Source organism: Lampris incognitus, chromosome 1 (genome assembly GCF_029633865.1).
Source record: "Lampris incognitus isolate fLamInc1 chromosome 1, fLamInc1.hap2, whole genome shotgun sequence".
Lineage (NCBI taxonomy): Eukaryota > Metazoa > Chordata > Actinopteri > Lampriformes > Lampridae > Lampris > Lampris incognitus.
Genome location: NC_079211.1, coordinates 154,560,098 through 154,586,315, shown reverse-complemented (window position 1 = coordinate 154,586,315; position 26,218 = coordinate 154,560,098). Strand labels below are relative to the sequence as shown.

Genomic DNA, 26,218 nt, shown 5'->3' with positions numbered 1-26,218 from the left:
GCCCTGTCCATGCTGAGACACCAGTAGACTTTTATTCCCCGTCCTGTCCATGCTGAGACACCAGTAGACTGCTATTGATTCTGAGGCCCTGACTGACTGATCAACAGACCGTGCAACTTCGGCTCAGCAGAGATCAAAATGACAGAAATGCAATGTGACCACAAGTCTTACTGACTTGTGCTATTTCCCGGGCAAAAATAATAATAATGATAAAAAAAATAATATAAAATAAAATAATAACAAGCCTAGTCTAAGTTCTATACCTAAAAGAAGACAATCAGAGCTTCACACACAAACAAAATCAAAACTCACCCAAAAGACAGTGTGAACCACACTATGGCTAGCCGAGTCATGTTTTCTCGCATAGGGTAATTGAAACACTTGATGAGATTCAGATAGATCTGTAAAAAACCAAGGAAAAGATCATTAAACATATACAGTCAAGAGAGAAATTGAACAGTGGTGGCACACGAAAGGAAATGAAGCCATAAAAAGACAGAAAAGACACTAAATTGAGACGTAGTGACTCACACCACGTATTTCAGCCTTGATCCTGAAGAGAACCTTGGAAACAGGGTTGCCAGACTCTGACTCCATCTCTACAAGCTCATCCAGCTGCTTTGGGATCTTGATCCTGTTCACCTGAGAAACAAGCCAGAGGAAACGGAGTCCTTATTAACAGCGTAGTAACACAAGTCCAGTCTATGTTCTGGCTAGGTTCAAACTGTGCTATGCTGTGATCATGCATATGGCGTCTTCTTTTCTCATTTTTTGTGTGGCTTTTTTCCACCCTTTATCTCCCCAATTGTACTTGGCCAATTACTCCACTCTCCCGAGCTGTCCCGGTCGCTGCTCCACCCCCTCTACCGATCCGAGGAGGGCTGCAGACTACCTCATGCCTCCTCCAAACATGTGGAGTCACCAGCTGCTTCTTTTCATCTGACAGTGAGGAGTTTCACCAGGGGGACGTAGCACGTGGGAGGATCACACTATTCCCCCCAGTTTCCCCTCCCCCCTGAACAGGCGCCCCGGCCGACCAGAGGAGGCGCTAGTGCAACGACCAGGACACATACCCACATCTGGCTTCCCACCTGCAGACATAGCCAATTGTGTCTGTAGGGATGCCCGACCAAGCCGGAGGTAACACAGGGATTCGATCTCCGTGTTGGTCGGCAACGGAATGGACTGCCACGCCACTCAGACGCCCATTATAAAAGTTTTGAAGGGGTTCTAATGTGTCAGCATGTTATTCTGGGATGTCGGTTAGTGAAAACCTGATTCAGACGAGCTAACTTTAGCTCTGGTGAAGCAGTGCGAGAGCATTTATTTTACAATGTCAGTGTTGAGCGTCCAACCAGAGTATTATGTCAGTAATAAATGAGGCTGGCTGCTCAACTGAAAAGGTGCAGCCAATACTGGGCCTACTTACAGTTACAAATGTCAATGATCCCATATTGTTCCACTCACAACAAAGTCACACAAAAGTTGTGCTTTCTATCTATCATTACATTCACATTACAAGCAAACTGTGACCCAAATCCAATTTATTCGCCACATGTGACACAGAATTCAATAGATATCTGATTGTGTCAATGTGACCTCAGTCTGACTCATGTGACATGTCACTCAAACTTGTGCATGACTACCAGCAGTAACTGCTAATGCAGCTGCAGCTATGGCCTTGGCCCTTTTTCCAACTTCTCATCCTCCAGAGCTGACTCACGCTCATTCGACTACCAGAGCGAATCATCTTAGTGATGAGTGCTTGCATGACTGCTTCATTCATGTCGTTCATGTTTTGTTTTGTTTTTATTTGTTGGTCTCCCAATTATTACGTTTTGTTGTTGTTGGTTTGCACAGACGGATTAAGTTATTAGGTGTAAATGTGCATGCAGGGCATTTCAGGGCCACAATCTGTTCATACAAAAGTGAGATATGGGTCACTTTACTGACATGAATGTGATTGAGCAAGTGAAAGGATCGGATCCCAGCAAAAGAATCAGAACTGAACATGAAGGCCTGTAATGTGAATATAGTCTACAACACTTGTGAAATGTAATAAACAAGAGGTTTTGGACGGGCAAATGTCACATTTGTGATTTAGACACAAGTAAAAGATAAAATGGTGTACCGGGGGTAGTGGAGTGGTTCAGACACAGTGTTAGCAAGCTGCTCAGAACCTAAGTATTGAACTGTGCCCACTGTGTGAAATTGTGAAGAAAACATTTTAAATGGGGGAAAAAAACTATACAAGATAATATGAAATAATCTAAAATGTAATAAAAAAATTGGCTTTGGATGGGCAGATGTCATATTTGTGTGATTTAGACAAAAAACAAAAACAAAGTTGAAGCTGCTCAGAGCCTGTGTTGAACTGCGACCCTGGTACACCTCATGAAATCGTGACAAAAAGCATCTTTGTCGATTCTGCTGCGTCAGTGTAATCATTCCCATTTGCCCATTAGACAAAAGAAACAATGGTGTATCATAATTTCAAGTTTGAAACATTAGCAGCCAAAAGGACTTCATCAGGGCATAAAATGTCCTATAAGATCAGTTCAAGTGTTAACATGGGTTGACTAAGAGGTTTTCCCAAAGTGCACCTCAGGCAGCTAATAAGTCTGACTGACGCAAAAGAGCTTTCAGAACCTTCATAGTTCTGATATGGTCCTGGAGAAAGCTTTAAGACCTGTACCAGCGGTGGCAGAATGTAAGCCTCTTTGCTTCTTTAAGCATATGGAAACTCAGCCAAGCCGGTGCACGGGAGAAATGACTACTCACAGTGAAGACTTTTTCTGGTTGCCCACGTGCACGCATGTTGGTGTCATGGATCTGTTTGAGGATCATCCATGCCTCATCGTGCTTCCCCACCTGACAGGAGAGAGAGAGAGAGAGAGAGGGAGGGAAGGAGGGAGGGAAGAATTAATGAGACCAACAGCAGTCCTAAAATATTCGGGACAACCAAGCTGTCAAATGCACCTACACATACATATTTCACATATACAGTTTCATTCCTCCAAGCTGAACTAAAATGATGGGAGTCACGACAGGAATGAGTCACTTTACATCAAAAGGAAATTCGCTACAGTGGCAGTCATACAGTCGCACATCTCTATGCTTGTACTTACTGTATTGTGTACACACACAAACAATTGAATGCAAGAAATTGTGCCGCCAACAATTTTGACCCATGCTGTGCAGGTTAGTTTGATTGTCAAATGCGGATTATGGAATTACTAAGTGTTCCCTGCTTGTATGAGAGGCATCATTCCCGGAGCAGAGAGTGGTGCAAAAGTAACACACATTGGATATTATATGCATTTTACATGTGCAGCATGCTGGCTAGTAACAACATTGACAACGAAAACAAACTGCAGTCTACCTCAAGGTAGAACCTCGGACTCTCAGGCATGAAAGTGAGAGCCACTACTGCACAGACACAGGGCAGGGCACAGACCACCACAAATACCCTCCAACTGTGGAACTGGTAGGCTGAACCCATGCTGAAACTCCATCCTGAAAACCAGACACACAATAAAAAACAACATTGGTGACAGATAAAGTTAAAATGCATGAACAAAGTACAAACCCCAATTCCAATGAAGTTGGGACATTGTGTAAAACGTGAATAAAAACAGAACACAATGATTTGCAAATCCTTTTCCACCTATATTCAGTTGAATACACTACAAAGACAAGATATTTAATGTTCAAACTGATAAACTTTATTGTTTTTTGCAAATATTCACTCATTTTGAATTTGATGCCTGCAACACGTTCCAAAGAAGCTGGGACAGGGGCATGTTCACCACTGTGTTACACCACCTTTCCTTTTAACAACACTCAATAAGCATTTGGGAACTGAGGACACTAATTGTTGAAGCTTTGTAGGTGGAATTCTTTCCCATTCTTGCTTGATGTACGACTTCAGTTGCTCAACAATCCGGGGTCTCCGTTGTCGTATTTTGTGCTTCACAATGCGCTACACATGTTCAATGGGAGACAGGTCTGGACTGCAGGCGGGCCAGTCCAGTACCCGCACTCTTTTACTACGAAGCCCCGCTGGTGTAACACGTGCAGAATGTGGCTTGGCATTGTCTTGCTGAAATAAACAGGGACATCCCTGAAAAAGACGTCACTTGGATGGCAGCATATGTTGCTCCAAAACCTGTATGTACCTTTCAGCATTAATGGTGCCTTCACAGATGTGCAAGTTACCCATGATACCATAGGCACTAACACCCCCCCATACCATCACAGATGCTGGCTTTTGAACTCTGCGCTGATAACAATCTGGGTGGTCCTTTCCTCTTTAGCCCGGAGGGCACGACGTCCATGATTTCCAAAAACAATGTGAAGTGTGGACTCGTCAGGCCACAGCACACTTGTCCACTTTGCGTCAATCCATCTCAGATGAGCTCGGGCCCAGAGAAGCCGGAGGTGTTTCTGGGTGGTGTTGATATATGGCTTTGGCTTTGCATGGTAGAGTTTTAACTTGCACTTGTAGATGTAGCAACCAACTGTGTTAACTGACGATGGTTTTCCCAAGTGCTCCTGAGCCCACCTGGTAATATCCTTTACACAATGATGTTGGTTTTTAATGCAGTGCCGCCTGAGGGGTCGAAGGTCACGGGCATTCAATGTTGGTTTTCGGCCTTGCCGCTTACGTGCAGAGATTTCTCCGGATTCTATGAATCTTGTGATGATATTATGGACTGTAGATGATGAAATCCCTAAATCCCTTGCAGTTGCACGTTGAGAAATGTTGTTCTTAAACTGTTGGACTATTTGCTCACGCAGTTGTTCACAAAGTGGTGAACCTCACCCCATCCTTGCTTGTGAACGACTGAGCCTTTCGGGGATGCTCCTTTTATACCCAATCATGACACTCACCTGTTTCCAGTTAACCTGTTCACCTGTAGAATGTTCCAAACGGGTGTTTTTTTGGGCGTTCCTCAACTTTACCAGTCTTTTGTTGCCCCTGTCCCAGCTTCTTTGGAACATGTTGCAGGCATCAAATTCAGAATGAATGAATATTTGCAAAAAGCAATAAAATTTATCAGTTTGAACATTAAATATCTTGTCTTTGTAGTGTATTCAACTGAATATATAGGTGGAAAAGGATTTGCAAATCATTGTATTCTGTTTTTATTCAAGTTTACACAATGTGCCAACTTCAGTGGAATTGGGGTTTGTAGAAACTGATTTTTTCCCCCTTTTTCTCCCCAGCCCTACCCGTCCAATTACCCCACTCTTCCGAGCTATTCCAGTCGCTGCTCCACCCCCTCTTCTGATCCAGGGAGGGTCGCAGACTACCACATCCCTCCTCCGATACATGTGGAGTCACCAGCCCCTTCTTTTCACCTGACAGTGAGGAATTTCACCAGGGGGATGTAGCGCATGGGAGGATCACGCTATTCCCCCCAGTTCCCCCTCCCCCCCGAACAGGTGCTCCGACCGACCAGAGGAGGCGCTAGTGCAGTGATCAGGACACATACCCACATCCAGCTTCCCGCCCGCAGACACGACCAATTGTGTCTGTAGGGACGCCTGACCAAGCCCGGGATAATAACACAGGGATTCGAACTGCCGATCGCCGTCTTGGTAGGCAATGGAATATTTTTTCCCCTCTTTTATTCAACAACGGCAATGGAAAAGGCAACGGAATAGACCACTATGCAACCCAGATGCCCCATTGGTATCCTTGTTCTGTTTTTGTTTGTTTTTTTTGGTATAGACGGAAGTATCAGCACAGGGAACTTTTTATAAATGGTCCAAAGCTGAGCAATTCTAACAGTCACTGCGGGGGAGTTTTCTGGCTTTGCCTGCTGAGGAGCCCAACCAGCTATCTGTATTATTATTATTACTTTTTTTGCGTGTTATGATTGCCCAAATTTCACACAAATGCACAGCACATAATTTGAAAGTAGCAGGCAGCTATCTAGCCAATCTTCAGTGTGAAGGGGGAATACCCTTAAATTGATATTTTTTTAAAAGTTTCCGCAAAAGGAACATAATGGAATTAAGTTAGATGTGGATGGTGTATCTTATCACATGGGGCACGTGGCATCTGATGCGAGAGGGTGGTTATGAAGTGTTGTGTGACCCCCATGCCAGGAACACAATAAGCCTTTGTAAATAAAAGACATCATTTAATGAGAGCACAGCATTGTGAGAGTGGAGGGATGCAGAAGCTCAGATAAATGGCTTTAGGAGAAGCTCTGATGAATGGCTCTAGAAGCTCAGATGAATGTCTCTTAGAGAAGCTCAGATGAATGGCTCTAGAAGCTCAGACGAATGGCTCTAGAAGCTCGGATGAATGTCTCTACGGGAAGCTCAGATGAATGGCTCCAAGAGGCTCAGATGAATGGCTCTAGAAGCTCAGACGAATAGCTCTAGGAGACATCTTTAATGCACATTTGTATGGTTTTTTTCATATGTTTACATAAGGAATGTTATTATTTTTATTATTTTAATGTTTATGCAAACAAAAAGTGCATAGTGCTGCTAATTTTAATTGTGGTTTTCAAAATAAAACTTGGTGAAATGATTTCCGTGTGTGTATCAGTACTTTTTGAACATTTTCAGCACATTTTAACAATACCGCGATAATACTGATAACCGTGATAATTTTGGTCACTATAATCGTGATATCAAATTTTCATACCGTTACATCTCTAGTTGTAACGGAGACTAAGAAGATATTGAACAGGACTGGGGCTAGCACACAGCCTTGTCTGACTCCAGTCTGCACACCAAAGGGCTCAGAACTGTGGTTCCCCACTACCACTCGGGCCATCATTCCTGAGTGAAACCGTCCAAGGTTGGTGAGAAACTTGGGTGGACATCCAAATTTCTTCAGGACTTGCAGCAGCAGGGCCTGGTTAACTGTATCAAGTGCCTTTGAGAGGTCTATGAATGCTATATATAAATCCTTGTGGTGTTCCCGGCATTTCTCCTGGAGCTGGTGTGTGACAAAGATCATGTCAACGGGCCCTCTATCCCTTCAGAAGCCGCATTGTGTCTCTGGTGTGACCAGTTCGGCTCTTGCGAGTGTTAGTCTGTGAAGCATGATCTTGGCTAGGACCTTTCCAGCAATGGCCAGCAGTGAAATACCCCTACTATTGGAGCAGATGGCTTTGTCCCCTTTGTTTTTATAAATGTTCACAATGTTGGCGTCTTTCCCCTGCTGGGGGACACACTCGCAACTCCACACCTCAAGGATGCAGGGATACAGTGTCCTCGTACAGAGGTAGCCTCCTTCCTTGAGGATTTCAGCTGGAATGTTATCAGGTCCAGAGGTTTTTTGTTTTCAGGGTGTTGACCGCATGTAAGACTTCTTTGAAAGTTGGTGGGAGGTCTAGGTCTTGCAAGGTAAGCTGTTCAGGGAGCTCTGCCACTACAGTTTAGTCCACTGGGGTGGGCTGGTTGAGCAGGGTTTTAAAATGCTTGGCCCACCGCTCAACTAACAGGGCCTGATCCTTGATGAGAATTGTTCCATCAGTAGACCTAACAGGTGCTAGGGCGCAGTGTCTGGGGCCATAGATGGTCTTAACTGCGTCATAGAAACCATGCATGTCGTTCTTGTCTGCATGAGCCTGGATTTCGTTGGCTTTCAAAATCCACTACTCATTTTGCAGATTCGGCAGAGTTGCTTGGGCCTCAGAGTGGAGGTCTTGCCATTTTTTCTTGAGAGCTTGGGATAGTGGGTTGCTGAGGGCGGCTCTGTGTGCCTTATGCATGTTGTGCAGGAGGGTGGAGATCTTTCCGTCATTGTCATCAAAGCAATCCTGATGTGTCTTGGTTTTGAAGCCAATAGATTGGGCTGCATTGTCAAACAGGGTGGTGCTCAGAGAGGTCCACTTCTCATCCGTCCCAGACTGAGTTGATGCTGTTCAACGTCAACTAACTTGTCGGCTAGAGAATGACGGAAGGTGTTTCGGGTGTCACTGTTGGAGAGTCTGGCACAGTGGAGTGGTTTCTTCTTTGGCCCAAATAGGTGTTTCAAGGGTCGGACATGCACTCTGGCTTTTGTCAGGATCAGGCGGTGGTCTGTCCAGCAGTCTGCCCCTCGCATAGCTCTTGTAAGGAGCACATCTTTAAGATCAGCCCACCTCACGATAGCATAATCAAGCAGGTGCCAGTGGTTGGATCTGGGATGCATCCAGGATGCCTTTTATTTGTTATTTTGTTGAAAAATGGTGTTTGTGATGGCGAAGTCACGTTCCGAGCACAGACTAAGAAGTCTTACGCCATTGGGGTTGACTTTTCCAATGCCGTGGGTGCCAATCACTCCATTCCAACTTTGCATGTTCTTCCCAACTCATGCATTAAAATTACCAAGCAAAATGACTCTGCCGCTCCTTGGGATGTTGATGAGTATATCATCAAGTGCCTGGTAGAAGTGATCTTTCTCTTCATCATGGGATGGTAAAGTTGGAGCCTGGGCCCTTATCAAGGTGATGTATCGGCATTTTGCGAGGGGTATGCAGAGAGTCATCAGCCGTTCACTAATGCCCACTGGTGTTTCTTCGAGTTTGGGTAAGAGACTTTTCTTGATCACAAAACCAAGTCCATGAATGTGTTGACCTCCTAGGAGGTATCCTTTCTGATAGAATGTATAGCCCTCTCCTACTTCATTGAGCGAGCCCACTTCAAAGAGCCTGGTCTCACTGAGGGCCACCACATCCACACAATAGTGCTTCAGCTCACTGGCAATCAGTGCTGTTCTACGCTGAGGTCTCTCTGTACCATGGCTGGTGTCCAGAAGTGTCCTTATGTTCCATGCTGCAATTCTTAGTAGTATAGTGTGTGTTTTTCCACCGTGTAGTGGAATGGCCCGGCAGGTGCGGCTCCCTGCCCAAGCAGTGTTGAGTGGGCAATTTTTGGGCCACCTTTTCTAGGCCATTCCCCAAATGGGGTGAGCAGTGCAGTCCCTAAATAGGGCTGCTCAGACGCACAGGGGTCTGCCAGAAACAGTTGCCACTCAATCCCAGCTGCTAACGACCGTTGCCCTGTGCCGCTGGCTTGCAGAGTTCCACTAAGAGCTCCCAGCTCATTCACACCTGCTCCCATCTCTGGATACTCCATCGCCGCCAGACTTTGTGAAGTTGGGGACTCAGGTAGCAGAAGAAGATACCTGTGCAGAGATGGTTTTTAAAGTGGCCTGGTGGGTGCGCTTCTCCCAACGCCACTGACTTGATTGTAGAGGAGATGGTTCCGATGGCAAGGGGGACCCCTAGATGACCGGCACCTCCTTACAACTGCAGCAGGCTGCCGGAAATCCAGTTTTTCCAGAAACTGTCTTGAAGTGTGCGGCCACAGCTTGCTTTTCCGTTGGGGTAAGCTCCCTTAGCCTTATGTCTTCGCAGGCTATGTACTGGCAAGGGAAGGCTTACACACTAGGATGCTTCCCTATTCGCCACAAGATCTAGCCAGTGGCAGCGAGCTAAAGGCAGGAGGGTTGCAAGCAGGTTAGAAGAACACATGCACCTTCCCTCCAACTACACACTGCTGCACTAGATGCATCACAACACCCTGTGGGCAGCCACACTGCCCACACACACATACTGATACCACTACACCATAGACACACTGTACTGACACCACTACACCATAGACACACTGTACTGACACCACCACACCATAGACACACTATACTGACACCACTACACCAACTATTGCATAACAGGAGTAAATGAAGACAGCACACACATACTCAAACTCACACCTACACAATCAATTTTATTTTCCCTTCTGCCAAATTACATTTATCGTTGAGCATTTAAAAGCTATTTTCCAAATCATTAAATATGCAAAAGGGATGCTGATGGCCAAAAACTTCATTAATATATATCCTTCATTATTCTATGTGATACACAGACACATACACGGCTCTGGTCGGTCCTCTGATCCAAGGACCTGCAAACCTCTCTTTTCACAGTGCTTTCCCAGTCCCAATCACAAATGTAACGCACAACTACCCCCCCCTTTTTTTTCCCTCCCCAATTGTACTTGGCCAACTACCCCACTCTTCCAAGCCGTCCTGGTCTTTGCTCCACCGACTCTGCAGAGCCGGGGCGGGCTGCAGACTACCACGTCTCCTCCAATACATGTGGACACGCCAGCCGCTTTTCATCTTGACAGTGAGGAGTTTCGCCAGGGGGACGCAGTGCGTGGGAGGCTCACGCTCCTCCCCCGAGTTCCCCCTCCCCCCTGAGCAGGTGCCCCGACCGACCGACCAGAGGAGGCACTAGTGCAGCGACCAGGACGCATACCCACATCCGGCTTCCCACCCGCAGACACGGCCAATTGGGTCTGTAGGGACGCCCGATCAAGCCGGAGGTAACGCGGGGATTCGAGCCGTCGATCCCCATGTTGGTAGGCAACGGAACAGACCGCGAGGCGAGGCGAGGCGAGGCGAGGCGAGGCGAGGCGAGGCGAGGCGAGGCGAGGCGAGGCGAGGCGAGGCGAGGCGAGGCGAGGCGAGGCGAGGCGAGGCGAGGCGAGGCGAGGCGAGGCGAGGCGAGGCGAGGCGAGGCGAGGCTACCCTACCCTACCCTACCCTACCCTACCCTACCCTACCCTACCCTACCCTACCCTACCCTACGCGGACGCCCTGACAGAACAAACATTCTCATCGGGCTGAAAGCTCCTGAATATTTCTCACTAGATCCGTCGAGACAAGAGAGGCTCGGCTCTTCCACTGTAACTGTCCACACACGAGTGTACTTATCGTAGCCCGCGTGTACTTATCGTAGCTCGCGTGTACTTGTAGTAGCTCACGTGTACTTATTGTAGCTCGCGTGTACTTATCGTAGCTCGCGTGTACTTGTAGTAGCTCGCGTGTACTTATCGTAGCTCGCGTGTACTTATCGTAGCTCGCGTGTACTTGTAGTAGCTCACGTGTACTTATCGTAGCTCGCGTGTACTTGTAGTAGCTCGCGTGTACTTGTAGTAGCTCGCGTGTACTTATCGTAGCCCGCGTGTACTTATCGTAGCTCGCGTGTACTTGTAGTAGCTCACGTGTACTTATCGTAGCTCGCGTGTACTTATCGTAGCTCGCGTGTACTTATAGTAGCTCACGTGTACTTATCGTAGCTCGCGTGTACTTATCGTAGCCCGCGTGTACTTATCGTAGCTCGCGTGTACTTGTAGTAGCTCACGTGTACTTATCGTAGCTCGCGTGTACTTATCGTAGCTCGCGTGTACTTGTAGTAGCTCGCGTGTACTTATCGTAGCTCGCGTGTACTTGTAGTAGCTCGCGTGTACTTATCGTAGCCCGCGTGTACTTATCGTAGCTCGCGTGTACTTGTAGTAGCTCACGTGTACTTATCGTAGCCCGCGTGTACTTATCGTAGCTCGCGTGTACTTGTAGTAGCTCGCGTGTACTTATCGTAGCTCGCGTGTACTTGTAGTAGCTCGCGTGTACTTGTAGTAGCTCGCGTGTACTTATCGTAGCTCGCGTGTACTTGTAGTAGCTCGCGTGTACTTGTAGTAGCTCGCGTGTACTTATCGTTGCTCACGTGTACTTGTAGTAGCTCGCGTGTACTTGTAGTAGCTCGCGTGTACTTGTAATAGCTTACATGCGTGTGTGCACACAAGCGAACGGACCAAAACACACCGTGTTGGGTTTCTGTTTCTATTCTCACTGAGCTGATGTTTCATCAGTTCGGCGGAACGAGGGAGGTGGGGGGGGGGGGGCTGTCGTGTTGATCGTGACCTCCCACGTCTCTCGTCACATGGTGCCCCGTGGCGCTGCTGTGAGGGAATTACAGCATTATCCAGTGCAGGCGTGGGAGGTGGACGTGCGGGTGGTGGTGGTGGTGGTGGTGGTGGTGAGGGGCTCATGCTAATGGTTGTGCCAGGAAAAGGGTGTTGGGTAATCTCCTGGGATACTGAAATCAGACATTGATGACAACATGTATAACGACTGAAAGCAGATATGGTGATGCAGGCAGTCCTTCTTAAATGGAGACGCCTCCTTCTGGAGATCAACCACTGATCAGCTGCAGGAGTGCCACAATAAACAGCTTGTGGTCCCTGGTGCAGTGCAAAGCAACTGTGTTGTTAGCACCTACATCCTGTGTCTGTGTTTGATGCAGCACATGTGTTTTGGTTGTGTAGATGGGTATACGCGTATGATATACAGTAAAAAAAAACACGTGTGTAGATTATCCACTTTCTGAGCACAGCCTTCTGCGCCAGCAAGAAACATGAATCGGTGCATCCAGCGCGATACAGATTACTCCCCCAATTCTGTCGCCACCACGGAGGCTCTTGCTTTATTAATGCTGTCTTGAGTGGGACCAATATTAATAATTCCTTTTTGTGTGTGTGTGGGTGGGTGGAGGGGTGTGTGCCTGTTAATCTTCCCTCTCTTGTGCTTTCTCTTCCCTGTATTCCTGTCTTGTGCTCTCATTAATTGATTTTGTGTGTCTGAAGTGGGAAAGAGAAACAAGGAGAAAGTGTGTGTGTGCGTTGGTGTGTGAAAGAGAGAGGGAAACAGAGAGCAAGAGAGAGAAAGAGACTTGTGACTTTTAAAATAACTTATTTACATCACAGTAAAAAAAATACTTCATTCCCATCATGTCAACATTAATTAAACTGGTGAGCTAGAAAAACAAAATCTTATGCATCATTACTCAATCAAAATACACACACACACGACCATAATGAATTAAAATTTGAGAACAAGTGACCCATCTTCACTCAGTAAACATAAAACATGTTTTAACCCCCACAGAGCCCTGAAAGAGTCCAGATTACTGGTCAGGGTGTAGAAAGCGTGCTCTATCAACCAAACCCTTCATACTCTGCACCACATCGGTCCAGCCCTGACCTAGCATCTGATTCTCCCTGGTCTTCCATATTGCTATTCCAGTCTGCCAGAAGCAGCCTTTTTCTTGCCATGTATTTGGGCCCAAAAAGAAACATGGGGACGGAGAAATCCTCACCCAATGCTCCCACCCATTCCTGCAGTACCCTAAATAAGCCCACTGATTGAGGACAAGAGACCACTAAATGCTCTAACGTTTCCCTCTGAGTGCAGAAAGGACAGCCCTCCCCAGTGCTTGGATCCAGGTGAGCCCTGTGTCTGTTCGTAGCTATTGCTCCATGTATAATCCTCCACTGGAGTTCAGCCATGTGTTTCTCAACAGGAGGCTTATACAGGACCCTCCACCAGCCTTTAGGGGTGCAGTCTGAAGCAAAAACCTCAGTCCACCTCGACTTCCTGACTTCAGCCAGAGAGCGAAGGTTGAGTACCTTCACACAGCTATAGTAAAGCTGCTTCTTCCCACAAGAGCTGAAACTACCCAGCACTGGTGTACTCAAAGAAACAAGCAGTCTGCCCCCCCCCCCCGCCATGCCCCAAATGCAGGATTGACGATCAGGGAGGGAAACACGTACTCATTGTCATCATCCCATTGGTCAGCTAGAGCACAATTTTCGGCAAACACCCTCAGTGGCCAAGGCAGGGACTCCCACACTTCCTCCACAACCCTCTTCAGCACTCTGGAGGACCTGATGTTGATGATGCCACCAAGTGTTTCCAAGGATGTTCTTGTAAGATGGCCCAGTTTGGTAATGCCAGCCTCAACAAATGCAGTCCATACTGTAGCAGAGGAGAAGGTGGTATTCGTAAGGAAGTCATGGTGAAACGGCGACTCCTCAAAAAGCCACATTCCTGGTCTGGGGTCAAGAGTTCGTGTGACCTTCAGCATCTGCCAGGCTTCAACCACCGAGTTGTAAAAAGATGAGAGTCCAGTTAGGTCAGCTTCTGATGATCTAAATAAAAAAATCTGTTTATCCAACCCAAGCCGACCAGCTTTCCGAAGAAGCAGCCGAGCAGGAGCCAACCAGCAGTGACCGCAGCCATACAGCAGCCTCTGCACCGTCTGTAGTCTGAAGGCCACAGTTCTGGACTGAATGTCTACAAGTTCTTGTCCTCCCTCTGCCACAGGGAGATACAGGAACAATGCTCTCAGCCAGTGCTTACCAGACCAGAAAAACTTCACCAGGATCTTCTGCATCTCTTCTGCAAGGCCTGGCGGTGGCACCAAAACAGCGAGTCTGTGCCAGAGAGACGAGGCGACCAGGTTACTAACTGTCAGGGCTCTTCCCCTGTAGGACAGCTGGGGTAGCATCCAATTCCATTTAGACAACCTGGCTTCCACCTTCTCTAGCACTCCCTCCCAGTTCTGCCTCTGAAAGTCCTCACTTCCCAGATATACTCCTAGAACTTTACTACCTCTTTCCCCCCACCTGTCCAATCTAGCTGCAATAACTCTGCCATCTGACATTTTAACCCAAGTGTACTGTTTGACTGAAGGGTGTTTCATCCTCTACACATCAACCAAATCAGATTTCTTTAAGACATGGGACAAAACAGAGAATGACTGAAGGTGTGGCTCCTCTCCAGTCCTATCTAAAGTAAGTGCAGCAATTCCAGTCTCCACCCAATACAATACAACCTCCCAGATTAATGCCACTCAATTCGTTTTGCATCACACTCAGAGCCATTGTTTGGCACATAAACATTAATAAAAATAAACTTAAGCTCCCCTATTTCTGCTGTCACCATAAGGACCCTGCCCTTCACAATCTCCGTGCTGGACAAGATGTTCACATTTAAGGCAGGAGAAAATAAAATGGCAACTCCTGCACTAAAATTGGTCTCATGGCTAAGCACATATTGCCCTGCCCACCATAAGCCCCAGTCTATTTCATTCAGGCTGTCACTGTGTGTTTCTTGTAGAAAAAATATATCCAGTCCTTTCTGTGTGATTACTTCCGTTACTAAGGCTCTTTTCTGTGCAACTCTACCCCCATTCATGTTTAATGAAGCCACCCTGAAACCCTGCATAGGAGGAGAAGAAAGACAGACCAGTAAGAAATCAGACAGAAAAAGACAGCTGAGAAGAAACACCAAGTGTTGTATGATCATGGTACATCTAAACTGAGTTTCATCTTCTTCACCATGTCTGCCATAGGCACTTTCAAATCTCTCTTTAGACCAGTAACATGTTTCTTGAAACGGTAACGTTTCTAGCTATCCAGTATATCTAACCCAACATCCTGCCGCAGTGTAGCAACTGACCGAATGAATTTGTCAGCGTCAGGAAAATAATCCTTGACATTAGCCGATTTGCCATACTATGTCTCATCTAGAAAACTGTTAATCTCCTCCAGTGAGTGTAAGTTTACACTCCGAGAGTCACTGTACGCTACAGAAACATTATCAGATTCAGCTTCACGCTCCTCCATAGCAGTCACATTGTCACACCAACCAGCAGGCTTCACCACCTGCTCCTCTGCCCCACTGTTCTTTTAAACCTGCAGCTTCTCTGCCCCCTGTACTGAACCCTGCTCCGACCTCCGCATGTCGTCTTCCCTCTGTACTGTCCTGACCACAGAGTCAGCCTCCACCCCACCCCCCCGGCTAAATTATCTACACAGTGCCGCACACAACGGTGGCCCTAACCACGGAGCCACCAGCCTCACTCTGCACAGGGTGAGTGGCCTCAGGCAGCATCTGCCGTCTGCTGCCTCCCTTCCCATTGTCAACTGCAGCGGCCTGTTGCCCGCCACCGTCGGCCACATCGGCCCGCTGCTCCCTTCCCCACTGTCATACACATCAGCTGCAGCAGACCCCGCTGCGTGCTGTTTATGTGGACAAGCAATCCGCTTTTGACCCACATCTCCACGTTCAAAACACGTCCTAGTCCCGGAGCCAGCATACACCATGTAGAAACCCTCCTCATGCTTAACACGGAAAGAGACGTTCAGTGTTTGGGTCGGACAGTCCAAATACATGAACACCTGTCTCCTCAGAGACTGAACATGCGTCAGTCCCAGATTCACTGTACGGAATCCAATCGCAAGCTTCCCAAAGCGCCTCAGCTCTTGCGCCAGCACCTCGTTGAGAGATAAAAGGAGGAATTCCTAACACGGTGATCTGGGTGGAAGGCACCACCAGCGGGGAAACGAGGGCTGACGTCTCAAGGGACGCCCGGCAAGAAGCATGGCTCACTGTCCGCCAAAAACAATGACTAAACACACACCAAGCTACACTAAGAACAACCACAACTACAAAACAACAATAAAATAAACACAGTAGGGAAAAGAAAAGAGGAAAAATCAAGAAAAAGTCACAGATTCTCCGCCAAACTCACCACGCTCTCCACCATCAAAACTTCCTGCATGCAGTACAGAGAGAAAGAGACAGAGACAGAGAGACAGTAGCCGAGCCCCCTCCCACACCCACTGCCCCCGTCAAAACCGAGCTGGGAGATATAAAGGAGATGCTCCACACCCTGTGCTCCAGACTGCTGCATGGATAAAATACAAAGGCATGTTCACACACACACACACACACACACACACACACAGAATAGACTGATAGTCCAAGCCACATAATTCCCACACTATGCTGTGCACTACAGCCTAGGGCAGGGCAATTTATCGATATTACGTGGATATCATGATGTGGGTCTGGATGTCCTCTGTCCTCGCTGTTCTGTTGTTTGCCTTTAACCCTTTAAGACCTGAGGTCCCTTTTTAGCAGCATCTAGGGCGACCTGCACGTCTCATCAGGTCTTGATGGGGTAACCACTTACACGGGGGAATCCTGAGTGTTGATTTGGCTCTAGGTGAGTGTAATAATGCCCACAATATCGATAGTGAGATATTTGGGGTAAGAGTTATCATGATATTTTATATTTGTCTGCTTCTACTGTAACATAATAATTCTCTGTCTCACAAAAGAGACTCATTGTATGTTTTCATTTTATGCGTTCTTTTTCTGTCTCTTGTTGGAACATCCAGGGTCTCTTCTCATCTTCCTTTGGGATGGAGAGCAGAGACCCTGACTTCTTAAAACACATCGATAATGTCGACATAGTCATATTAGCTGAAACCTGGTGTCGTGAGGACATAATCACCCACTGTCCTTCAAGGTTACAATGAAATAATTATTCCATCAACTAAACTCAACTCAGTGCATCGTGAACGAGACTCCGGAGGTATTTTGATTTGGTACAGAGGATATTTAGCCAACCACATTTCAAAAATTAAAATTGGAACATTCCACTGCTGTCTAAAACTCAGCAATCAAATTGGCATATCAAACAAAGATATCTATCTCATTACATGACATTACAGTCATTTAGCCGATGCTTTTATCCAAAGCAACTTACAATAAGTGCATCATTTAATGTAGGAAATCAGGAGAACTACTAGTCATCAAAGGTCATAAGTGCATCTAAATAAGCATCTAAGAGCAAAACCAGTGCTAAAGTAAAAGTGCAAAAAGAGATATTTTTTTTAATGAGTGAATATAATAAGTGCTAAGAACAAGTAACAGGGTGGTAGTTCTTAAAGAGGTGAGTTTTCAACCTTCGCCGAAAAATGGGCAGCAACTCCGCTGTCCTGACATCAGTGGAGAGTTTATTCCACCACTGTGGGGCCAGGACAGGAAAGAGCCGTGACCGGGTCGATCAGCAGGAGGGGCCTCTGAGCAATGCGGCAACCAATTCAATTCAATTAAATTCAATTTTATTGTCATTAAAACAATGCGCAGGCACATGTTAAAAATGAAATGAGGGCTGTGGCTTCACCAATTAGTGCAAGACAGACACAGACAAACACAGCAAACACAATATAAGATATACACACATGAAGACCAAAGCTAAAAATAAGTTAAAAGAGAGCTGGAGTACAAAATATTTAAAACTATCTACAGACATTCAGTGGGTAACCAGGCGTCCTGACGCAGCTGAGCGAAGTGGTCGGGTAGGGGTGTAGGGCTTAACCATGGCCTGGAGATAGGAAGGAGCTGTTCCTTTCACTGCCCTGTAGGCTAGCACCAGAGTCTTAAACTGGATGCGAGCAGCTACTGGGAGCCAGTGTAGGGACATGAGAAGGGGAGTTGTGTGGGAGAACTTAGGGCGGTTGAACACCAGATAAGCTGCAGCTTTCTGAACAAGCTCCAGAGGTCTGATGGTGGACGCCGGGGCGCCAGCAAGGAGGGAGTTGCCGTAGTCCAGCCGGGATGTACTCCAGTCGAGCCATCTCGTCAGTGAGGGATGGGGGAATCCTCCTGATGTTATAGAGGAGAAATCTGCAGGAGCGAGCAACCGATGCAATGTTTGCAGCAAACAACAGTTGGTCATCCAGGATCACACCCAGATTCCTCACAGCCCGAGTTGGCATCACCACGGTGTTGTCAATGGTGATGGCCAGGTCTCGGTGCGGGCAACCTTTCCCCGGGAGGAACATCAGCTCTGTCTTGTCCAGATTGAGCTTCAGGTGGTGTGTCGCCATCCACTCCGAGATGTCAGTCAAGCACGCAGCAATGCGTGTCTCTACTTGTGTGTCAGAGGGAGGAAAGGACAAGATCAGCTGGGTGTCATCGGCATAACAATAGTAAGAGAAGTCATGCGAGCGAATAACAGAACCCAGGGATGTCATGTACAGGGAGAAAAGGAGAGGACCCAGAACCGAACCCTGTGGAACACCTGTAGTCAGTCTGCGAGGCTCCGACACAGATCTCCTCCATGTCACCTGGTAGGAGCGACCCGTCAGGTAGGTTGCAAACATTGAGAGTGCAGAGCCTGTGACACCCAGCCCCTCATGGGTATAGAGGAGGATCTGGTGGTTCACTGTGTCGAAAGCAGCTGACAGGTCCAGGAGTATCAGGACAGAGGAGAGAGAGTTTGCTCTCGCAGAGTGCAGCGATTCTGTCACTGCAAGGAGGGCCGTCTCTGTCGAGTGACCCACCCTGAACCCAGACTGGTTGGGGTCCAGGAGGTTGTTCTGGTGGAGGTACAAAGAAAGTTGGTTAAAGAGAGCACGTTTGAAAGTTTTGGATAGAAAGGGTAGAAGGTAAACCGGTCTGTAGTTTTTGACGTCAGAGGGGTTAAGTGATGGTTTCTTGAGAAGGGGGGTGACTCTAGCAGTCTTGAAGGCAGATGGAAAGCATCCTGTCTGGATGGAGGTGTTGATGAGGTGGGTTAGATAGGGAAGGAGTTCAGCTGCTATAGACTGAAGAAAAGGGGAGGGGACCGGGTCAAGGGAGCATGTGGTGGGGCGACTGGATGTGATAAGGTTTAGAACCTCATAGGGGGAGAGGGGCGCGAGGAGGGATAGGTTGGGACGTGGAGAGTTGAGGGAGGGTGCAGAGGGTGGGATAGTGCAAGAAGCACTTACCGGATGGTGAGAAAAGGAGGATCTGATGTCATTTACCTTCTTGTCAAAGAAGTTAGCGAAGTCATCAGGAAGAAGGGAGGAAGTAGGAGGAGGAGGAGGTGGGGGTTGAAGAAGTGTAGAGAAGGTTTCAAAGAGTTTCTTAGGATTAGAGGCAGAGGATGGGATTTTAGAGCGATAGAAGGCAGCCTTAGCAGCAGAAAGGGAGGAGGAGAAAGTGGAAAGAAGAGATTGGAAGTTGAGAAGGTCCTCTGGGAGTTTGCCTTTTCTCCATTCGCACTCTGCCACTCTCAGGCTCCGTCTATCAGTACATACTGAGACGGTCAGTCAAGGGGAAGGTGGAGTTGGGTGTGCAGGCCTGGAGGTGAGGGGACAGAGATTGTCCGGAGAAGAGGAGAGGGTAGAGAGAAGAAGATCAGTAGCAATGTCAGGGGGTAGGAGAGAGAAAGATTCAGGTGTAGGGAGGATAGAGGTAACAGAGGAAGAATGATCAGCGACGGAGAGAGAGAGCGGCGGTGTCTACAGGTAGAAACCATGTGGGTAGGGGAAGGGGCTGAGGGGGGTGAAGAGAGGGAGAGAGAGTAGGACATGAAATAGTGGTCAGAGAGCTGGAGGGGAGTAACAGAGAGATTGGAAATAGGACAGTGTCTAGTAAAGATAAGGTCCAGCTGGTTGCCAGCCTTGTGGGTAGGAGGACAGGGTGAGAGGTGAAGGTCAAATGAGGAGAGGAAAGAGAGAAGAGGATCTAGCTTGTTAGTGTGGATGTTGAAGTCACCGAGAAGGATAAGTGCAGAGTCATCAAGAGGGAAGTGCGAGACAAGTGTGTCAAGCTCCTCCAGAAACTCACCATGGGGGCCTGGTGGGTGGTACACAACCACAATGGTGAGTTTGACTGGATAAGAGACAGTAACAGCATGGAATTCAAAAGAGGGCAGAGAAAATTGTGGAATGGAAACAAGAGAGTATTTTCATTTCATGGAGATCAGCAGGTCAGTACCACCACCCCACCTCCCAGCTCTGGGAGTGTGAGAAAAAGAGTACACATCAGACAGATCTTTGGGTGTGGTAGTGCTTTCTGGCATGATCCAGGTCTCAGTTAGAGCAAAAAAGTTGAGGGAGAGCAAGGATGCGTAGCCTGAGATAAACTCAGCTTTCGGTACCGCAGACTGGCAATTCCAGAGCCCTCCCGTCACCACTTTCTCAATGCGAGTGGAGAGAGTGGGATAGATGAGATTGGTAGGGTCACAGCACCTCGGAGTGACCCAACGTCTGTGCCAGCCCCAGGAAGAGGAAAGGACAGGAATGCGAAGGAAACGCATAGTCTACACTAGGTACAGAAAATACATCGGATCTAAAAAAGAGCAGTCCGTGCTTGACGAAGTCTTGGTTTGAAAAAGTCGTGCTTGCATTTGTTCACTCTAGCCTTCGTTCAACCTAGGCTTGTTTGCCTGATGCTTGGAAGCAGCAGCAGTGACTTAAAGAACACTGATTGCTAATTGTTTGCCAGGAGTGCAGGCCACACCCTGGCAACTTAACACCCAATTGGCCAAAGAGGTACACTGAAAAGAGGCCTATTGCCCAGAAACTGGTCACTTACGTAAAACTCTATCAAACCTCACACAATACGACTAAAACTGCAAACAGCAAGTTACCAAGGAATATATTTATAAGCTAAAAGGATAGTTAAATCAAAACAGCAAGGCAACAAGAGATATTTAAGGGCACACTATGTGAAAAACAGCTACAGCTAGAATAAGTAAATAAGACAAGTAAGTAAATAGAATAAGACAGCTACAGCTAGAATAAGATCCCACTAGGAAGCAGCAGCAGATGTTTAGAGAAAAGGACTAATACTCAAGCAGCTGGAATAATACTAGTAGCAACTTGTTAAGCAAAAAGATGATACTTATTCTATTCTAGACGGACCAGCAATTCAGAATCACGCCAGAAGTTAAAATGCACACTCAATCTCTGTGCTCTATATTCTCCCCCAATTGAATCTCCATATTATGATGAGGATCTCCAGAGTAACCTCCATGAAGAGGTAAGCCTTTTCCAGGCCCAGGGAAATGTGCTGCTGTGCCGAGATTTTAATGCAAGAACAGGTTCAATAAATGATACCATTGACCCTTAGGGTAACAGACATGTGTTTGGTCAACATTCCCTGTGCCTCTCACCAACCCTCATTAAAAGGAGCTCCCTTGACCGTACTATGAACAAGGCAGGTAAGGAGCTAGTGCACCTCTGTTGCGCCTCTGGCCTGTACACGCTTAACGGTAGGATCAGAGGGGACTCCTTGGGAAGGTTCACATGTTGTTCAGGTCTTGGCGCTAGTGTAGTTGACTTTGCAATAACTGACATGGACGCCACCTTCTTCAACGCATTCACTGACAGACAACAAACTCTTCTTTCTGACCATAACCAAATTTTGATTTTCCTCAAAACTATTAACCTGACTCAAATGCCTATAGAGGAGCCCAGCAAGCTGTTCAAAATTAATAAGACCTACAGATGGGCTCCAGACAGTGCAGAAAAATTTATCAATCTCCTGAATTCATGCATATTACTTAATATGATTACTAACTTCATTAACAAACCGTTTGAAACTAATAAGGACAATAACAACCAAGCTGTCAATGAAATCAATCATATCTGTCAGACGGCAGCAAACATGGTCCTACCAAGGACCAACAACAAAAAAAGAAACAAACTAAACATGAAAAATGGTTTAACAACAACTGTAAAAATAAAAGAACTGCGTAAATTGTAAAACCTGAAACACTACCAACCTCAAGATATGGATATAAGAAAGATAGCGAAAATTTAAACCAATATAAACACACATTAAGAATGAAAAAAAAACAAAGCCATGTACAGGAAATAGAAAATTCCCTGAATCAAAACCAATTCTGGGAAATGTGGAATAATTTGAGCGCTACAAAACCACAAGACCTGCCTATCCAAAATGGAGAAATTTGGAAAAATCATTTTGAACATATCTATTCGGAAATTCAACAAGAACACTCAAATTCCAATTACAATCTGATCAAAAATAAATTAGTTGCTCGAACGCACTATAAAAGACAACCAAAACCCACTGGATTTTCCAATAACACAAGAAGAATTGGCACAGAAGCTCAAATCCTTAAAACCCAATAAAGCTTGTGACCTTGACAGCATCAATAGCGAGATGCTTAAAAACAGCAAACCTGAGCTACAAAGGGCAGTACTCAAATTATTCAACATCGTTCTAAGTTTGGGATATTTTCCTGACATCTGGAGCAAAGGGCTTATAACGCCTATTCATAAAAATGGAGACAAATTGGATCCTAATAATTTCAGAGGCATTTGTGTGAGCAGTAGTCTGGGGAAGGTGTTTAATAGCATTTTGAACAATCGAATTCTAACCCTCCTTAACGAACACAATGTCCTGAGCAAAGGTCAAATTGGCTTCCTCCCAAATCACCGGACTACGGACCATATTTACACCCTACACACCCTCATAAATGAAAATGTGAATCAAACCAAAAATGGAAAAATATTTGCTTGCTTTATTGACTTCAAAAAAGCTTTCGACTCTATTTGGCATGAAGGACTATACAATAAACTTTTACAAAGTGGTGTAGGGGGTAAAGTGTATGACATAATAAAGTCAATGTATTCGGACAACAAATGTGCAGTTAAGATCGGAGACAAACACACTGAGTTCTTCACTCAGAATAGAGGGCTGAGACAGGGCTGTGGACTTAGCCCGACACTGTTTAATATATATATTAATGACCTGGCAGTGCAGCTGGAACAGTCTGCAGCCCCAGGTCTCCCCCTGTATGACATGGAAGTAAAATTCTTGCTTTATGCAGATGATCTAGTTTTGTTGTCACCAACCGCAGGTGGGCTGCAACAACTACTAGACCTGTTTGAGGACTATTGCCAGCACTGGGCCCCGGCAATAAATCCAAAAAAGACAAAAGTACTGAACTTCCAGAAGAAGCCCAGATGTCAGGAAAATAGATACCAGTTGATTCTAGGTAGTATCACCTTAGAGCATACGATGCAGTATACTTACCTTGGTCTAATTATTACAGCATCGGGGAGTTTCAGTAGGGCAGTGAATAACCTAAAACAAAAAGCTTGCAGAGCTCTATATGCAATTAAAAATAAATTCTTTAACATTGATATACCAATCTCCATCTGGTGGAAACTGTTTGATAGTGTAATTCTGCCCATTGCGCTATATGGAAGTGAGGTATGGGGTCCACTCTGTCTTTCCAGTTACACTAGATGGGACAAGCTTCCTGCAGAAACCCTACATGCTGAATTCTGTAGAATGATTCTGAAAAAACAAAGGAAAACACCAAACAACGCATGTAGGGCAGAATTAGGCCGGTTTCCATTACTAATAAATGTACAAAAAAGATCTCTAAATTTCTGGATGCACTTAAATACAAACCCAACAAATACATTGCACTTTAAAGCTCTGAAAACCCAAGAACTGACCCCGAAAAGAGTCCACTGAAGCAGCTGGTTCTGAGACTCGCTAACCCTTTAACAAATACTAAGACCAACCAATCTCAGGCCAGCACTGCATTCCAAACAAACATGAGGATAAATCAGGCTATAAAACAAACATGAGGATAAATCAGCTATAAAACAAACAAACATGAAGATAAATCAGCTATAAAACAAACAAACGAGGATAAATCAGCTATAAAACAAACAAACGAGGATAAATCACACTATAAAACAAACAAACATAAGGATAAATCCAACCCAGTCGCACGGACTTTCGTGATGGCATCACGTTAATTAATCTATCGTGATACCATCACGATTATGACCTGATTTAGGTGATGTGGTCACGATCTGATAGAACCCTAACCCTAACCTTCGTAACCACATCATGTAAATCAGGTCATAATCGTGATGGTATCACAATCGAAAGTCCGTGCAACTGGGTAGGATAAATCAGCTATAAAACAAACAAACATGAGAATAAATCAGACTATAAAACAAACAAACGAGGATAAATCAGACTATAAAACAAACAAACGAGGATAAATCAGACTATAAAACAAAGCAACATAAGGATAAATCAGCTATAAAACAAACCTGTATGACATGGAAGTAAAATTCTTGCTTTATGCAGATGATCTAGTTTTGTTGTCACCAACCGCAGGTGGGCTGCAACAACTACTAGACCTGTTTGAGGACTATTGCCAGCACTGGGCCCCGGCAATAAATCCAAAAAAGACAAAAGTACTGAACTTCCAGAAGAAGCCCAGATGTCAGGAAAATAGATACCAGTTGATTCTAGGTAGTATCACCTTAGAGCATACGATGCAGTATACTTACCTTGGTCTAATTATTACAGCATCGGGGAGTTTCAGTAGGGCAGTGAATAACCTAAAACAAAAAGCTTGCAGAGCTCTATATGCAATTAAAAATAAATTCTTTAACATTGATATACCAATCTCCATCTGGTGGAAACTGTTTGATAGTGTAATTCTGCCCATTGCGCTATATGGAAGTGAGGTATGGGGTCCACTCTGTCTTTCCAGTTACACTAGATGGGACAAGCTTCCTGCAGAAACCCTACATGCTGAATTCTGTAGAATGATTCTGAAAAAACAAAGGAAAACACCAAACAACGCATGTAGGGCAGAATTAGGCCGGTTTCCATTACTAATAAATGTACAAAAAAGATCTCTAAATTTCTGGATGCACTTAAATACAAACCCAACAAATACATTGCACTTTAAAGCTCTGAAAACCCAAGAACTGACCCCGAAAAGAGTCCACTGAAGCAGCTGGTTCTGAGACTCGCTAACCCTTTAACAAATACTAAGACCAACCAATCTCAGGCCAGCACTGCATTCCAAACAAACATGAGGATAAATCAGGCTATAAAACAAACATGAGGATAAATCAGCTATAAAACAAACAAACATGAAGATAAATCAGCTATAAAACAAACAAACGAGGATAAATCAGCTATAAAACAAACAAACGAGGATAAATCACACTATAAAACAAACAAACATAAGGATAAATCCAACCCAGTCGCACGGACTTTCGTGATGGCATCACGTTAATTAATCTATCGTGATACCATCACGATTATGACCTGATTTAGGTGATGTGGTCACGATCTGATAGAACCCTAACCCTAACCTTCGTAACCACATCATGTAAATCAGGTCATAATCGTGATGGTATCACAATCGAAAGTCCGTGCAACTGGGTAGGATAAATCAGCTATAAAACAAACAAACATGAGAATAAATCAGACTATAAAACAAACAAACGAGGATAAATCAGACTATAAAACAAACAAACGAGGATAAATCAGACTATAAAACAAAGCAACATAAGGATAAATCAGCTATAAAACAAACCAACATACGGATAAATCAGACTATAAAACAAACAAACACAGGGATAAATCAGACTATAAAACAAAGAAACATGAGGATAAATCAGACTATAAAACAAACCAACATGAGGAGAAATCAGACTATAAAACAAACCAACATGAGGATAAATCAGACTATAAAACAAACAAACATGAGAATAAATCACATTATAAAACAAACAAACATGAGGATAAATCAGACTATAAAACAAGGAAACATGAGGATAAATCAGACTATAAAACAAACCAACATGAGGATAAATCAGACTATAAAACAAACCAACACGAGGATAAATCAGACTATAAAACAAACAAACATGAGGATAAATCAGACTATAAAACAAACAAACATGAGAATAAATCAGATTATAAAACAAACATGAGGATAAATCAGCTATAAAACAAACAAACATGAGGATAAATCAGACTATAAAACAAAGCAAGAACAATTATCTTAAACACTGGAACGCTGAAATGAAAACTCAAAATAAACTAGAAGTCTATCGGGCCCTAAAAACAAACTATGATCTGGAAGAACACGTCTTAACTGTCAGAGACAGGAAGCAGCGACAGATCCTCACCAAATACAGGCTCAGTGAC

General features: G+C 45.4%; 1 protein-coding gene across 2 annotated transcripts in view; it reads right to left on the bottom strand.

The window, feature by feature from the left end:
- Positions 1-26,218, bottom strand: part of sv2ca (synaptic vesicle glycoprotein 2Ca) — a 176,496-nt gene that overhangs the window by 11,032 nt on the left and 139,246 nt on the right. For both annotated transcript variants that reach the window (XM_056286647.1, XM_056286655.1), the window contains exons 4-7: positions 3,383-3,516; positions 2,782-2,871; positions 532-642; positions 313-401 (exon numbers count right to left, since the gene is read on the bottom strand). In XM_056286647.1, coding sequence (XP_056142622.1) covers positions 313-401; positions 532-642; positions 2,782-2,871; positions 3,383-3,516 — 424 coding nt within the window. The remainder of the gene's footprint in view (positions 1-312; positions 402-531; positions 643-2,781; positions 2,872-3,382; positions 3,517-26,218) is intronic.